Source organism: Dermacentor silvarum, chromosome 11, assembly GCF_013339745.2.
Source record: "Dermacentor silvarum isolate Dsil-2018 chromosome 11, BIME_Dsil_1.4, whole genome shotgun sequence".
NCBI classification, from domain to species: Eukaryota; Metazoa; Arthropoda; class Arachnida; order Ixodida; family Ixodidae; genus Dermacentor; species Dermacentor silvarum.
This window is the reverse complement of record NC_051164.1, coordinates 90218248-90233023: the sequence shown is the minus strand read 5'-3', so window position 1 is coordinate 90233023 and position 14776 is coordinate 90218248. Positions and strand designations below refer to the sequence as shown.

General features: G+C 45.7%; 3 protein-coding genes across 3 annotated transcripts in view; 1 reads left to right on the top strand and 2 right to left on the bottom strand.

Moving 5' to 3' along the window:
* Positions 1-3617: 3617 nt before the first annotated feature.
* On the bottom strand, positions 3618-11769 carry LOC119433363 (inactive hydroxysteroid dehydrogenase-like protein 1). Its single transcript, XM_037700523.2, has 8 exons — positions 11282-11769; positions 10440-10562; positions 10254-10364; positions 10112-10170; positions 7911-7990; positions 7241-7322; positions 6056-6283; positions 3618-4457 (listed from the first exon to the last, which is right to left on the bottom strand). The coding sequence occupies exons 1-8, from the start codon at positions 11520-11522 to the stop codon at positions 4359-4361; spliced, it is 1023 nt and encodes a 340-aa protein (XP_037556451.1). The 5' UTR covers positions 11523-11769; the 3' UTR covers positions 3618-4358.
* Positions 11770-12213: 444 nt separating this feature from the next.
* Positions 12214-14771, bottom strand: LOC119433362 (cysteine desulfurase, mitochondrial). The gene has a single exon (XM_037700522.2). The coding sequence runs from the start codon at positions 14666-14668 to the stop codon at positions 13325-13327; it is 1344 nt and encodes a 447-aa protein (XP_037556450.1). The 5' UTR covers positions 14669-14771; the 3' UTR covers positions 12214-13324.
* LOC119433933 (E3 SUMO-protein ligase PIAS3) overlaps positions 14034-14776 on the top strand; it is a 144247-nt gene continuing 143504 nt past the window's right edge. Inside the window, exon 1 of the mRNA XM_049658972.1 lies at positions 14034-14173. The gene's annotated coding sequence lies outside the window, so the exon portion shown is untranslated. The remainder of the gene's footprint in view (positions 14174-14776) is intronic.

The window sequence follows — 14776 nt, the reverse complement described above, 5'->3', positions numbered from 1 at the left end:
TTAATGATCTGCATTTCAATAAAATACAGCAACAAGCCCAAGTCGTGCATTACAGCATGAGCAGACACACAGAGTTGCTTGTGTTCAAATTGAAGAAGTATGCAATTAGGGCAGGTAATCAAGCATCAGGATGTAGTACTTGCTACTTGAGTTGTGTTTTAGGTTAGTGGCGCCATCTTACAGTGGTGACCACCAACGCAACACGGTAGCCTGGGTAACAAACATGGGCACATTTTAAAGTGAAAGTTTTCTTTGGCACTTTCACCTGTTTTCATGGTTGTTGGTGACCGGACTTTTCTCTGCTGATACAAAGGTCCTGATGCAAAGGGCACGTGATCTTGCACAACTTAGTTGCAGGGTGTGTTCATTGTCACATGCCAGCAATTCTTTTTGAGATGCACATGCTGTCATTCCAGAGCTTTGTGGCATCTGAACGTTTAAATGCTGTATTGCATTTCTCCACCACCTGGGTTGCCAGGTTTGGCTGCTTTAAAACCAACATTCTCTGATAAGAACTACGAACAAGGAAGCCCAAATATTATGCTGGAATGGTATAATTCCCTGTGCTAAGTAAGCCTGTTATGGCACACAATTTGCAACGACCATCACAATGTGTACTTGTTTAGAAGGGATGACACAACCTGCAGCATATTGGCGATGGAGCGCACATTAAGGATCACGTTTGGTATACATGGTGTTCAGGATTGTTCCTATTCAGGATTTGTTATCCCTCTGCAAATGATTGCTCAAGAAAATGCAAGTATTTATATTCTCTAGCACCAGTGAACTTGTCTTGCATCTCTTTCATGTAATCTGTCAGTGTATTCCTGTGTTTACTCCACTTCCTAGGGAAATTAATTATGGCATACTCAGAATTTCTTATCCTGTGAGAAAACATCCTTTTTTTAGCAGTTTTTGTAACCACGTGTGAACATGTTCTTGTGCCTTTGCTCAATTTTATTGGTGACCATGCTGAGCGGCAGCTTATATTTTTCATGTAATAAAACTAATTGTTCCACCTTGCTGTTTTCTGAGCGATCATCAACAATAAAGAGAGACATTCAATCCCATTTGACTGAACAAGAATAATTAAGGTGTTCTTGTTCGAGGGATTTTGTTCGATGCACGTCCCAGCTAACGATCAAGAGTGAGCAGTGTCATAATTAAGGTTTTTAAATGAATGAAAGGGCGCTAAACGGAACCGTTCCAAAAAGAACAGTTTCATACTCGGCCCCATATATATATATATATTTTATTGCGATAGCAATTATATGGACACTTCCACCGGATTTCTGCCGTCGGCGTCGCCGTGAGGTTCCGTATAGATAAAATCTTCGCCGCGCGCCGTATGCCGGAGCGGAAGCGTGCGGGGACGCACGCTGTCACGGAGAGCGAACGCACTCAATCTTCCACGCGCAAGCAAGGAAGCGGGAAGCGAGCGCCGGAGGGAGCGGGGGGGCGCATTTCTACTCTGCCAACAACCACGCTCCTCGCTCGCACCGTCTCTTATCTCCACACGGCTCTGACCTTTATGCGCTGTGCATTCGCCGCTCAGTTTCCGTTGAAGCGATAGACCGCACGTACCTTCGCCCGCTGCGGCGTATATGCGCTTGCTGCCAGCGTTGTGACAGTCGTTGTCTGCAGTCATTCAGTGTGATCTATTCATGTTTGTTTGTGCGCGCTCACACCACAGTTAGTAATAGTCGGGCCACATTTTCCAACGCGCGCTACACATGCAATGCTGCCCGGATCGGCAGTGCAGCGCTACAGGTGTGTCCCTTTGCACGCGCTGCCCACGGGCAGCGCTTCTCATCAACACCACCGTTTCACACGCGCATTCTCGTGGTCATCGAGTCTCTCTTCATGTCGGTCTACTTACGCCGCAGCACACCTGCTTACTTAATCAGCTCATGTTTACCACAATTCATATTGCTACCAAAGCCGCTCACCTTACTTCGTATGACATTGCTGTGTTGCTATCGCATTCATTGCTTCGCCCTTAAAGGCGAAACTGTGACATTTTTTTCTTACATAATTGCCTATGGCGGCAGCTTGTGAACTTGGCAACATTTTTTTTGGAGTCCCTGCAGTGACTGCTTTTAGATTTCTTGGCCCGCTGTGGTGGCTCAGATCGCAGGTTCAACTCCAGACCAAGGCGGCCCCATTTCGATGAAGGCGAAGTGCCAGAATGCTGAGGATTCATCGCTCGTCTCGCGAAAGCACCTCGAGCAATTATCCAATGGGACACCGGCTGGCCAACGCGCTTCCCTACGTCATCGCACCTCAGTGTGTTGCGGTGGAGCATGTCTTTTTGATAGACGCTCCTCGGTTGTTTTGCATGCCCATCACCGCTGCATGTTGTGACCAAATAGTTTCCATGGGTTGTACCACCACCACCATTATCGGTGTTGGTAGTACGCACCGTGCACGTCACGTGATCCCGGTGCAGCTTTCCCCACACCAGCATATCCAATGCGGGTATGCGTCACACACGAGTTTTTGCGTGACTGCAACACCACCGAAACTTGTGAGCCAATACAAGCTTCACTTGAAAAAACACTGGTCTTTAGTGTTCCAAGGGTTGTTAGGCTTAGGCCTCAGTGCCAGCAACCTAGGCACAAAGATCAACAAAAAGTTATTACCTGCACTTGCCGTGGATGTTGGCAAAATCAGTGAGGCAGGGCTCTAAACTAAGCGAAAGCTGCTCAGTGATCATGCTTAAACAGCTGTTAAGAAATTGTTAGTGCCACCCAGGGCTGCCAGATGTTTACGGCACAAGAAATTTGGATTGGCAACTTTTTTTTTCTTTTTTATTCTTGCAAGAACAATGGATTGTGGCTTCTCGAAAAACTGTAGCACTCAGCCTCTTCACAGAATTGACAACTTCTTAGAGGCCCATGGTTAAAACAAATCTGAATTGGCTACTTTTTGCCTTTATTCTTTTCTTTTACTCTTGTGAGAACACTGGTTAGAGATGATTTATCTCCCGATTTGGGTAATTCAACTTGCTGCGAGCAACCATGCATGCGTCCTACGATTCGCTACTTCTATTAAAGGAGTAGAAGCTGCCGTAAAAGGAAGATGCTGAGTGATTTTAAGTCAACACCTTGCAGCTTTTCCCAAACAAAGTGGAGCAGCACGTATACATTGTGTGAAAGGAGCATGACAAAACCAGTGCCCTCATCTTACCCTTGACCTATAAATTATTAACACCCTTGGTCGTGGACGAACTAGAGATAAAACGGTATATTTCAGGTCTCGTCCGAGAGATGTGTGCACCATATTGGAGAGCACATTTAAGTAGACATAAAAAGTTATATTTCGGGTCTCGTCCGAGAGATGTGTGCACCATATTGGAGAGCATATTTAAGTGGTGGTGCATAGGCTTTTTAATTGAAGCATGGTTGTTTCTTTAATGAGGAAATCACAAAAATTTTGTGGCACTTTCATGTTGCAGCATATAGTGGTTACATGCAAAAAATAATGATGCACTAGTACTTGCCATCAATTTCAAATTATTAACATGTTCCAAAAGTATGCACTCCTTGTCAGGAAAGATTAAAATCCTACACCCGGATACTGATACCTAATCTGTAGACTTCACCAGACACTGATCGTTTCAATTTCAAAATTGTAACATTTATTTGTGTGCGTGGTAGTCCATCATCGTACAAACAGGGGCCAAGAAACTTTTCACACTCGTGCTTCATCACGGCAATGGTCTGAAGGCTTGTAACACTAAAGAATGAGTTAAGAGGGCCTTGCCAAAGCACTGGCAGTTGATTGCCTAAGAGAAATTCAGGATGGTGCATTCTGCAAGGCTTGCTGCAAGCAGATACATGAATTGTCAAATAGGCCTAGCTGAAAAATTGGCAAACCACCAAAATAATGGCAGTTCACTACGAAAGCCAAATGTTAAGGCAAAGTTCTTTATCCTAGCATCCACCAAAGCTTGCTACTGGCACCGAGACACAAGTCGCCATGTTGTCATTGCCATGGTATGTTGCCAATGAACATTGCTATCTCTTGGTAATAAGCATTGGCCAATAGCTGAAGGCTTGTCATTGGCAGTCAAATGGAAGTTGTCGAGCAGGCCTTGCCAAAACGTTACCGAGGCAAATTGCCGAAGAGAAGAGTGGCATGATTTCTTGAACAGTTCCTTGTCCATAGGCGAGAGCCCATCCCCAGCACCAACCAAATAGAGCTGTGTGGTCGACCACTGTTGTCCAGAGGATGTTAAAACGGTCTTTCACAGTCCCCTGCAAAGGTCACCGGCAGGGTTCACTAGGATGCGAGTGCAAACCTCGCTAGGGCATGAGGGTAGGCAGTCAGCTACTACCAGCGAGGCCGAGAGGTGCTCACGCAGACTTTGGCTTTGGTGTGTTGTCGATGGTCTTGAACATATACCATGAAGTCAAGTTCCACGCCCACTGTGGCATGTGCTCATATGTCCAGTACTGGAAAAAGAAAAAAAAAAAAGCTATACATGCTGGAGATGTCAGTTTACATCATTCACAATGTGCCTGGTGGGTGTTAGTGGTTTTTTGACAATCCAAAAAATTCTCACTGATACAAACTTTTCAGAACCTCTAAAATATCCATGACAACCACAATCAGAGGATCAAGGTGAATGTCAGACATTCGTTTACAAATTACAGTAGAATCTCAATGATACAAACTTCTTGGAACCTCTCAAAATACCCGTTTCATCCAAAATTCACATGATCTATAACTATCACATAACTCGCAGCATGTGGCATTCTCGAGTGCACAAGTCTTTGCTTACTATAATCAGAGATTCAAGCGAATGCATGATTTGTTTTAAATTTGTTTACATATGCCATAGGCCCTTCTGGTATGCATAAAACCTGACCTTATCTCTAATCTTATGTTACCAGCACTCACAGCATATGGCATTCTCAAGTGCACATGTCTTTGCTTATCACCCTGAAATTCACACCGACCGCAATTATGTCATTGAGGTTTGACCGTAAAAGGCATTTTACGAATTACAGTACAAACCATAGCTGTGTGCTTAGGACAGGGAGTCTTACCATAGAAATAATGTATGATCTACTACAGCAACGTGCTCTCAAGGTACCACTCGCACTGGTGTGCTTCACAAGAAAGGGTCATTTATCACGTCCTGCTACTGCATTTAACAGAACCACGATGTGCTGCCTTGAGGGGCCTGATCTGTTTGCACCATGGTGTTCACATACAAGGCTTCATGGGTGAACATTGCAGTAGTGAACTGGGCCTTCAGCCTGCTGTGCGCCCAATGCATACAATTAATTTCCCTCTCGCCTTCTTACACACATGAATCTGTATCCTACTCCTGCAACATCAAAACTGGCTTTTCCATAGAGCTCACTAATCTGGTAACTGAGCTTGCCATATTGTCAAGGGTGAAATGTTGGAAATAAAAGTGGACATACAATATTATAGTCACTTCCATTAATTCCACCTTTACGGGAATGATGGGACAGATCAAATTATACATCGGGTGTAATCAAAGGACGAGGCATAAAAGGCATCCAAACACACCACTGCTTTATTTGGCAGTGTTCACCAGATTCAAACGCGTCCCAGAATTGAATTCATTGAAACTGCTGAGAGCAGGCTGAAAATCTATGTCTAAGGCAAGAGATAGCGTCTTTTCAACACATTCCCTTGCACGACAAAGTCAGGTGCTACAGCCATTGGGGTCATACTGTTGAGATGTATACATGCTGACCAGTCAGGTTGCAATTGTCCAGTGAGGGCCAATTTCAGGATAGAAATAATGACAATCTTGGCTCACAGAAATGTATGGGAGCCAGCCAGGTCCTCTGTTCAGGACCAAATTAACTGAAACGAATTTATCGAGAAGCTACTGTACACATTTACATAATGGCATTATCATTATTGCACAGCATAAGATGTACATTGATGCTGTGTGACGCCATGCCGAAAACCCATACAGGATGCACAGCACATGCATGGTAGCCACTTTAAATCAACTTGTGAACTTCAAAACTGGCTTATCAGTGCTACACAAAGAAGGGCATCAAACCTGTAAACCATGTGTCCAGAAGCCCGTGGTCCTCTTGCTGCTACCAATGGTCTGCAAGGAGCTCCTGACAAACGTCTCTGCATCTGGAACAATGATGCTGGGCGTGCTCAGAAAGTTGCTGAAGCGCACCAGCTTTGTCGAGATGTATGAAGGGATCAGGCTCTGCACGATGATGCCTTTGTCCCGGTACTCGTAGTCAAGTGCCATTGAGAACCAGTCGACAAACACCTGGGAAAAGCGTGAGGATGGGTGCTGTCGTAAGCCACAAGAACAAGAAGACAGCAAAACACAGTATCTAGCAGCACATCACTACCTCTCAGAGGACGTAAGCAACTACAAGGTGACAGCAGTTTAGCTGATTTAATAAACTCGCTTAGCATTTGGCAATTTGTACTTGTTAAAAGCTTCATCAAAATGGTTAGCGAAGCCAGTTCCTTGGTCTGCGGACTCGGGTTTATGTGACATCCAATGGCAGAGTTGCAGACAGCACTTTGCAGTCTGTAATAGATCAGCTTAGCACCTGTATCACATGGCCAAGGTAATGACATCAGATGGCCAAGGCCTTGTGTTTCTTTATTCTATAATGCTTGAAAGTGGTGCTGCATCTGCATATTTAGTGCCACTAAAAATAAAATCTGCACATGATATTTATGCAAGTGACGCAGCAATTTAGTCGGGAATTGTTATTTATGACAAGAAATGCTATTTATTGGTTAAAGGTGCACAAAATGTCACTGGAAAGTATTATTAGGCACATTTTGGGCAAAGTTTTCTTTGTGCCTAAAAGCAAACTTGTCATCTGCTGTTGAATTTGAAGTAAGATGACGCTTTTAGGGTGGCAAACTGAAAATTGCAACTCAATTTTTGATATGTCAAAAAATATGCTTCAGCAAACAATAAGAATGATTGTTAGTTTTGAGTCCCTTAAGTGTTCAACAGTCTCCGATGTCCCCTAAGTTCAACACAAAAATCAGGAACAGCATGAATTTGATGTTGTACTGAGTTGCTGGAACAATGTCACAATGCATAAAGTTTGTATGCCATTAAATTCACCCATGTGGCAGGGTATAAACGTATTCAGAGTTAAGGCCCCCATGACACGGATACGATGCTGCGTAACGACCATCTGGACTTCTGAACATGCCTAGATACTGCCCGATCAAATATATAAACTACACGACAAACCTTTGAAGCAGAGTAAACAGCCATCAAAGGTAGTGGGTAGAATGACGAGATCGACGAGATGTTCACAATAAGGCCCTTTTTCCTGAAATAGAAAGTAAATGATAGATAATCTTCTGCAAATGTCCACTACAATGTGAACATGCAATTTACGAGGTGGTGAGTAATACCCCTGTCACACGGCACATGTAATGTCATTCGCAGTGAAAGATAACGTGTCAATGCCATTTTTGTTGCTTCTATACGGGCATAGTGAATGATATTCACAGCTAATGGCATTCGCACATTGAATTAGTTTCCCAAACTCATGCACGTGCGACTTGTGTAATCTCGACGACAGGGGCTTGGCAAAAAATTACAAAATCGATAAGTTAAAAGAAAATGCAATATATTTTCAAATAACTTTCCAATGTTTACCCTTGTATTACCAACAATACAGTGAAAATATGTAAACAAGAAGCACGATTTGTAAAGTTTCATTATCATAGCAGCCTACCGATAGACACCGCCATCAATTACGAATGCAATTTTTTTTACCCGTGTAGACTGGCAACGCAAGACTGCAATGACATTCGATATGAATGTCATTTACTGCAAATGACATTACATGTGCCATGTGACAGAGGTTTAACACTACCCCCTTGCTATGTTCATACAAGATTTTTCGGCTTACCTTTCAACCATCTGTGGCATGACAATATATGTCATCATCATGACAGCCATCATGTTGATGTTGACGCTTTCTACAAGTTTCTAGAACAGAGGGCATTGAAGAGGAGGGTGTCACACGTGGAATCACGAAAATTTAGTTAAAGCACAGCCTCCTATATCTTTATAACGTCCGCCCAATTGTCTACAATGCATGGGAGCCAGAGGTCCAATGCAGCGGTTTCATATTCACAGACATTATATACATGTTGTTAAAGCAAGGAAAACTTTCGCCAGGTACTGGTGCCACTTTGCACCCTCTCCTTTACTTCTGCATAATCTAGTGATGAGACCCTCAAACTGTCTGATGAACTAATAAAAAAGTGGTGCCATATAAGTAGCACTCCCCTTACCCTTCCCACCCCAATGTGTTGGTGTCGTAGGGCAGGCAATGAAAAAAAAATAAAAAATACAGGAGGTTATAGTTAAACATGTATACCAGGCAGAAGAGTCACAAGAGCCCTAAAAAAAATTGTGCATAGCTCATTGCTTTGTGAACCAAAGGGGACAAGTGTTTAACTCTTTAGAGACATGACAAACAAATACCATGGAAAAAAAAAACCTTTCCCTTAACGTGCAAAAAACAGAACAAGCGTCATCAATGAAAAGAACAAATATTTTGCAGAAAGTTTTTCAGCAATTGAGGGAAACACCAGGCCGAAAACTGAAGTGGGCTTCTTCACCCCAAGCCACAAATGGTTTCGTTTGTAATTTTTAGACATCTCTCTTCCATAGGTGAACCACAGGTGTACATTACATTTCATTTGCTTTACATTGCCTGTCTCCTCTGACCATGCGCCTTCAAAACAAAGCAATTCGCATGCCAAGCTTCTTATCCTCTGTTCCTGCTCCAAACCAACAAATGATGCTTGCTGCCTGTAATTCAGTGTTGGCCGAAGACATCTAGCCAGAAACTGTACTCAATACCAGAACTCGGCAGGAAAAAAAACTTTTTTTTTTTGCTATGTTGACTGTAGGCAACACTTGGGTTAATCACAGCCATTTGCAATGCACCTCATGGTGACCTTGTATGTGCAAATTTGAGGAAACAAAATGTGTTGCCAACTTTTTTTAAGTATTCACTTTGGGCCTGTACAAGGCATTGTACAGGCTTTACGGCAGGATTGCCGTAAAGACTAAGAAGTCATTTATTTCAACAGCATGTTAGTTTAAGATAGTATATGAGGCCGTTGCGCTCCCTCTGTGCACTACAACTCAACGTTATTTTAGCTGGCAGATATCAGAAAATGTGTATTCATCACTGGTTATATCTCCTCAATTATCCCAAATTACAAACTTCTTTCTATAGGGCACATGTAATTGACCATTGCTTAAGGCATGTCACTTAGTAGGAATACTGAGACTACTGCCAGTTTCAATATATTTATCTCCAAAATCTGCTGTTCAATATATATGTTGAACAACACGTATATGTAGGTGTTAATTGTCATGGCCAAAAACGTGCAAGGAAGGCCTTCTGGGAAGCTAGCTAGTAGAATGCCAATGCAAATTGCTGCAAATTTGTGCAAGTTAGCACTCTGCTACAATTAGGTGGACGCCAACTTTTTCTTGTGCCGAGTCAAAAATTTATCACTGCAGTGCACGGTAACATCAAGGAGTGCCTGCTCTACAATGAAACACTGAATGATAAACAGCGGACAACATTTGGTTACCATGGCAATTTGAACCACGTTATCTATGCACAGTGAATCAAGAGCCTCGGGTTGCGTCAGCCAAACAGGAACAAGAACCAACCACACCTTTGTGAAAGGAGAAGGGCCTCACCAACTGTGCACCATTAATTCGTGATACTTCCATTCAGTCGCCACTATGCACAGATGGTATAACGGCAAACAATGAATGGGCCCTTCTGTTTTTTGTTTGTGCCTGGCTGATAATGCCTAGCTTTCCCTGTGCTGCCATGGGGATTAGGGTAGATGGAGTAGAAATATAAATCATGCAAGCCTTTACTGCATTTCATCTCTGGTGACTACATGTGAGCTAACAGTACTTATGTTGTATTCAATGAGGTAGCTGTGTATGAAACTGGCTGATTGAAACTGATGTAAGATGCACGAGCAGAAAAGTAAATTCTATGAAGTGTTTCTTCAAAAAGAATGTTCACAGCTGCTGTATGGCCTACGGAAAAATTCTCAAGGTGCATACCTTCTCTGGAACATTGAGAAACAGGCTGGGAGAGTCGTACATTACTCCAGCATTGTTTACTGCGCACAAAATAGCAACTGTCAGCAAGATGCGGCAACTGGTAACATTGCACAATCACTTGCGTGACGCATGGTTCACTCACTTAGTATGCCAATTTCTTTGCCTTCTAACTGCTTTGCTATTTCCGGGTAGATGTGCCGCCCTTCACTGAGGTCGGCTTCAATGATTTGGGTTCGCACGCGGAAATCAAATTCTGGAAATAAAAGAAATTATAAGATCCGTGAGAATCGTCTCACTGGCAGTCTCTGCTGGGAGTCAAGTCACTTGCCAAGTTCCTGAGCTGTGGCTCGAAGTTTCTCCATGTTTCTGCTGATCAAAATAATGTTCAGGCCCCTTTTCGCCAGCTGTCGTGCATACTGCTTTCCAATGCCATCTGTGCCACCAGTGACAACTGCACGTCGAGGTGAAAATATAGTAGAGGGTAATTATTAGTATTAATGATGTAAACGTATACAACCATCACAAAGAGAAAGAAAAGCAGTCTAGCAATTGACTCCTAAAATGGACACCACGCCCACCTTCTTGCAGAGGTTAGGACAACATTAAACAAACCGAAAGAATATAACAGTTTGCAACTAACATGCAAAGTCACGTAAAAGAATTGTCTGTCTCGAGTGACAGTGTACCACGACGGCATACAGCAACGCGTGCACTTCGTTATAGCACATCTAAAGTACCGAGCTATGTAAATTAAAGCGCCGTCAGTTACTAGGTAATAACCTGTAACACAGCGCAGTCTTCCTTAATTCGACGGGGTGGCGACGCACCGGGTTGCTGCTGTGTTCACCGTAGCTGAAGGGTTACGCCTATTAATAAGTCTCTCCAGTTATTTATTGAATTATTAATCCATTTATCGTCGTAAAGGCGCCATGCTAGGCGCCTCTCCAGGCACAATGTAAATTTAGTTGCAGCTAGACGCAGAGCGAAATGCCTGCCCGAGATGCGGGGGCCTCCGTACGCGAAGAGGGCGAGCGCGAAGGAAGGAAAAAAAGCGGCGTGCAAGCCGGTTCCTCGACACATTTTCGCACGAGGTGGCAAACAGCCGCATGAACTCGGTCGGTCAAGTTCGCGAACTCTGCCGACGGGCGCGAGCGCGCACAGACAACATACCTGCCCACTGGCCGTAACGCGTGAAGTCGTGCCATCGGAACTGCGACAGCACGAATACTCGGATGCCCTCGATGAGGCGCGAGCTGACGGCGGTGGCAGTCTTTCCAACGTAGAAGAGGCCGACGATGGCTAGGATGCTCTCGACTCGCTTGAAGCGCCCGATAACTTCTTGTATCAGGAAGAGGCCTTGGTCGACGGCTGCCATCTTCAGCCTGTCGTACTGCGTTGATGTCGATGACATGTCGGCAGAGGGTCCCAGCTCGGGTTCGGTTCCTGTTTCCGCGCCCCGTTCGTTGATGCGACTAACACGCGCGCGTCGCCGTCACGATGCCGTCCAGAAAGGTGTGTCTTTCTGCCTCGCGGGTCTTTCCTCGTCGCCTCGCCCAGTGCAAGGTCCGACCGTCTTTCTCTCTCCCTGGTCTTATTACTTACCAACTGGCGGCCGAATCGCGAAGCTGTGCCCGGTGGCCCCTACACCACGCATGTTTCCCCGTCCACACGAGACTGAGCTGCGCGGCCGATGCAAAGTATTTTTTACTTTTTTCTCGCGCTAGGGGATGTGCGAAGGCTGGAGGAAATAGTCCGCCGCTACATGCGAAGTCAAGGGAAGACGGCAGTGTGGGGCTTGAGCAATCCTTTGTTTCAAGAGAGCCACTTTTTTTTTTTTTTCTCGAAAGGTATCTCCTCCACCTCAAGGTCTTCCTCGTCTGACGTGCGCGCTGCACGCGAAAATGCTGTCGCCTGAACGCGACATGTCGGAGCGCCCAATTTCCCTGACCGGCCTTTTAAGTATTTGTACGGACGCTTTCTCAAAGAGCACCATTGTTAAAATGCTGTTCGGTGTCTTTCCATTTGCCGATACCTTCAATGAAAGAATAAAATATTGTAATAAAGCCGTGCTTAATTAAATGGAATCATTCCCAAACAAGATCACTCTAATTTTCAGACCCGAAGGCATCCTGGACTGTTTATTATTCGCATTACAACTTGCAGGTGTGGAGAGCTCAAACTTGTTTCATACTTTCTACTACAGTGTACACTGCTGCACTCAACACATACGATTACCAACATATACACGCCGTGTAATTATTTGGTTTACATATAATTTATGCTTAATGAGAAATTAACATTCAGCTACCTTTGCACATAAAAAAAAAGTGAATTCACTCATAGCTCTTTCTCTCCTGCCAAGATACACTCAAATGCCAACACAGACTAGCATCACAACATATCACGGGTAAGCTGCGGGCAGCACTGTGAAATATGTAAGTACACTACAAGATGCAGCCTACATTCAAAGACCATACAAAATTCTCCTTTTCAGTACGTTAAGTGGTTTGAAACCAGCACTTATGGGCAGAGATCACTTCTAGTTCTGGTGACAAAAGGTTTACATTTCTACGTAGATTCTTATTCACCTAAGTGCACTTTCTATGTATTAAATAAAGACATGATTTTAGACGAAGTTTTTTAGCTGAAATATGTATGGGATGATATTCTGCTACTTTGACTACTTCAGTGTTTCCCAACGTGATGGTCAAAGTAGTTCTCTGGAATTAGGTAGACAACATGAGTGGCTTCGAAGCGTGTAACAATGTTTTGTTTTTGCCCACCCTCAGATTTAAGAAAACATTTGACATGGGAATAGCATTACACATTTTATTCCCTAGTGCAGCGCACTGTTCCTACAACACTCCCTGCTCTGCATGTACTACTCTCTCGCAGTCAGGTCAGTGCGCATGTAATTCATGACACTGCAATGCAGCATTACAGACCTACACGGCAGCAAACACTACTTAACAGAGATCCCGAACAAAGTCACCATGGCTGCTTAAGTAAGTAGAACGTGCAGCAAAATGAAGTTCGGGACCACATCGTAAAGTGCGTGAATACTGCCATTGACACAGGCCTAATTTAAGGGCATAAGGCAATAAGTCAGTGATGTCACGTGTAATCATAGCACATTTCTACGTCCTCCAACCGTGTCCACTGAATTTCGCTCTTTCCAAAGCTTTCACCTCGCTTTAAACAACCATAGCAGCCTCAGTGCTGTGTCCATTGGATCGACTTGAGGTCGACGCCTTCCTGGACCATCTCCCAGAGCGGGCTCATCTCGCGGAGCTTCTTGACCTCCTGGACGCACTTGCGCGCCGTGTAGACCACCTCTTCCTCGGACGTGAAGCGGCCCAGTCCGAAGCGGATCGACGAGTGGGCCAGGTCTTCGTCCGCGCCGATGGCTCGCAGCACGTATGACGGTTCCAACGACGCCGACGTGCAGGCCGAGCCGGACGACAGCGCCACGTCCTTCATGGCCATGAGCAGGCTCTCGCCTTCGACGCAGGCGAACGAGAGGTTAACGCAGCCCGGGTACGAGCGCTGCGGGTCGCCGTTGCGCACGACGTGCGTCAGTTCGCTCGTGACGAGCGCGATCAGCAGGTCGGAGAGCCGGCTCACGTGCCGGTGGTCGTACTCCATCTCGCGGAAGGCGACCTCGCACGCGGCTCCCAGGCCGACGGCAAGCGGCGTCGGCACAGTGCCGCTGCGAATGCCTCGTTCCTGGCCGCCGCCGCTCTGCAGTGCCTCTACGCGCACGCGAGGCCTGCGGCGGAGGTAGAGGGCGCCGACGCCTTTCGGGCCGTATATCTTGTGGCCGCTGATGGACATGAGGTCAACCATCATGTCGTTCACGTCGACGCGAATCTTGCCCACGGCCTGCGCGGCGTCCGTGTGGAAGAAGACCTTGTGCTTGCGGCAGACAGCGCCGATCTCGGCGATCGGCTGCGTCACACCAATCTCATTGTTCACCATCATCACCGAAACGAGTGCCGTGTCCGGTCGGATGGCGTCTTCGAGCTGCTTCACGTCTATGAGGCCGTTGCGGTTCACCGGCAGGTAGGTGACGTCGAAGCCCTCGGCCTCCATGGCGCGGCACGAGTCGAGGACGCACTTGTGCTCCGTCTGCGTCGTAACGATGTGCTTTTTTTTCTCGGCGTAGAACCGACTAACGCCCTTTATACTGATGTTATTGGATTCAGTGGCGCCGCTGGTAAATATGATCTCTTTGGGCTGCGCGCCAATGAGAGTGGCGACTTGGCTCCTCGCCTTTTCGACGGCCGCCTCACTCTCCCAGCCGTACGCGTGTGTTCGCGAGTGTGGGTTGCCGTAGTTATTGATGAAGTACGGCAACATAGCGTCCAGAACGCGCGGGTCGAGCGGTGTCGTTGCCTGGGCATCCAGGTACAGGGCTCTCAAATCATTCGCTTCAACGGTCATGGTCATGTCGTACTCGCCTAGGAGCTTCGAAGGTATGGAGCAGAGGGTCCTCTGCGCAGTCATTCTCGCCGGCGGCCGCCACACAAGCCGCAAGTTTCTTAACAGCGCTGACATTGTTAAGTTTCGATGACTCCTGCTACACGTGCGCGGTTAGTTGCTGTTGCAAGGAGTCACACGCATCACAACAAACAGTACGGCGGCCATTGGCTGTATTTGACTTGA

Coding starts and splice junctions, on each gene's coding strand:
- LOC119433363 (XM_037700523.2), bottom strand. CDS start 11,522: ATGTCATCGACATCAACGCAGTACGACAGGCTGAAGATGGCAGCCGTC. Junction 10,563..11,281: donor GCGTTACGGCCAGTGGGCAG/GTATGTTGTCTG, acceptor CTCGACGTGCAG/TTGTCACTGGTGGCACAGAT. Junction 4,458..6,055: donor TCTGGACACATGGTTTACAG/GTTTGATGCCCT, acceptor TTCTTTTTCCAG/TACTGGACATATGAGCACAT.
- LOC119433362 (XM_037700522.2), bottom strand. CDS start 14,668: ATGTCAGCGCTGTTAAGAAACTTGCGGCTTGTGTGGCGGCCGCCGGCG.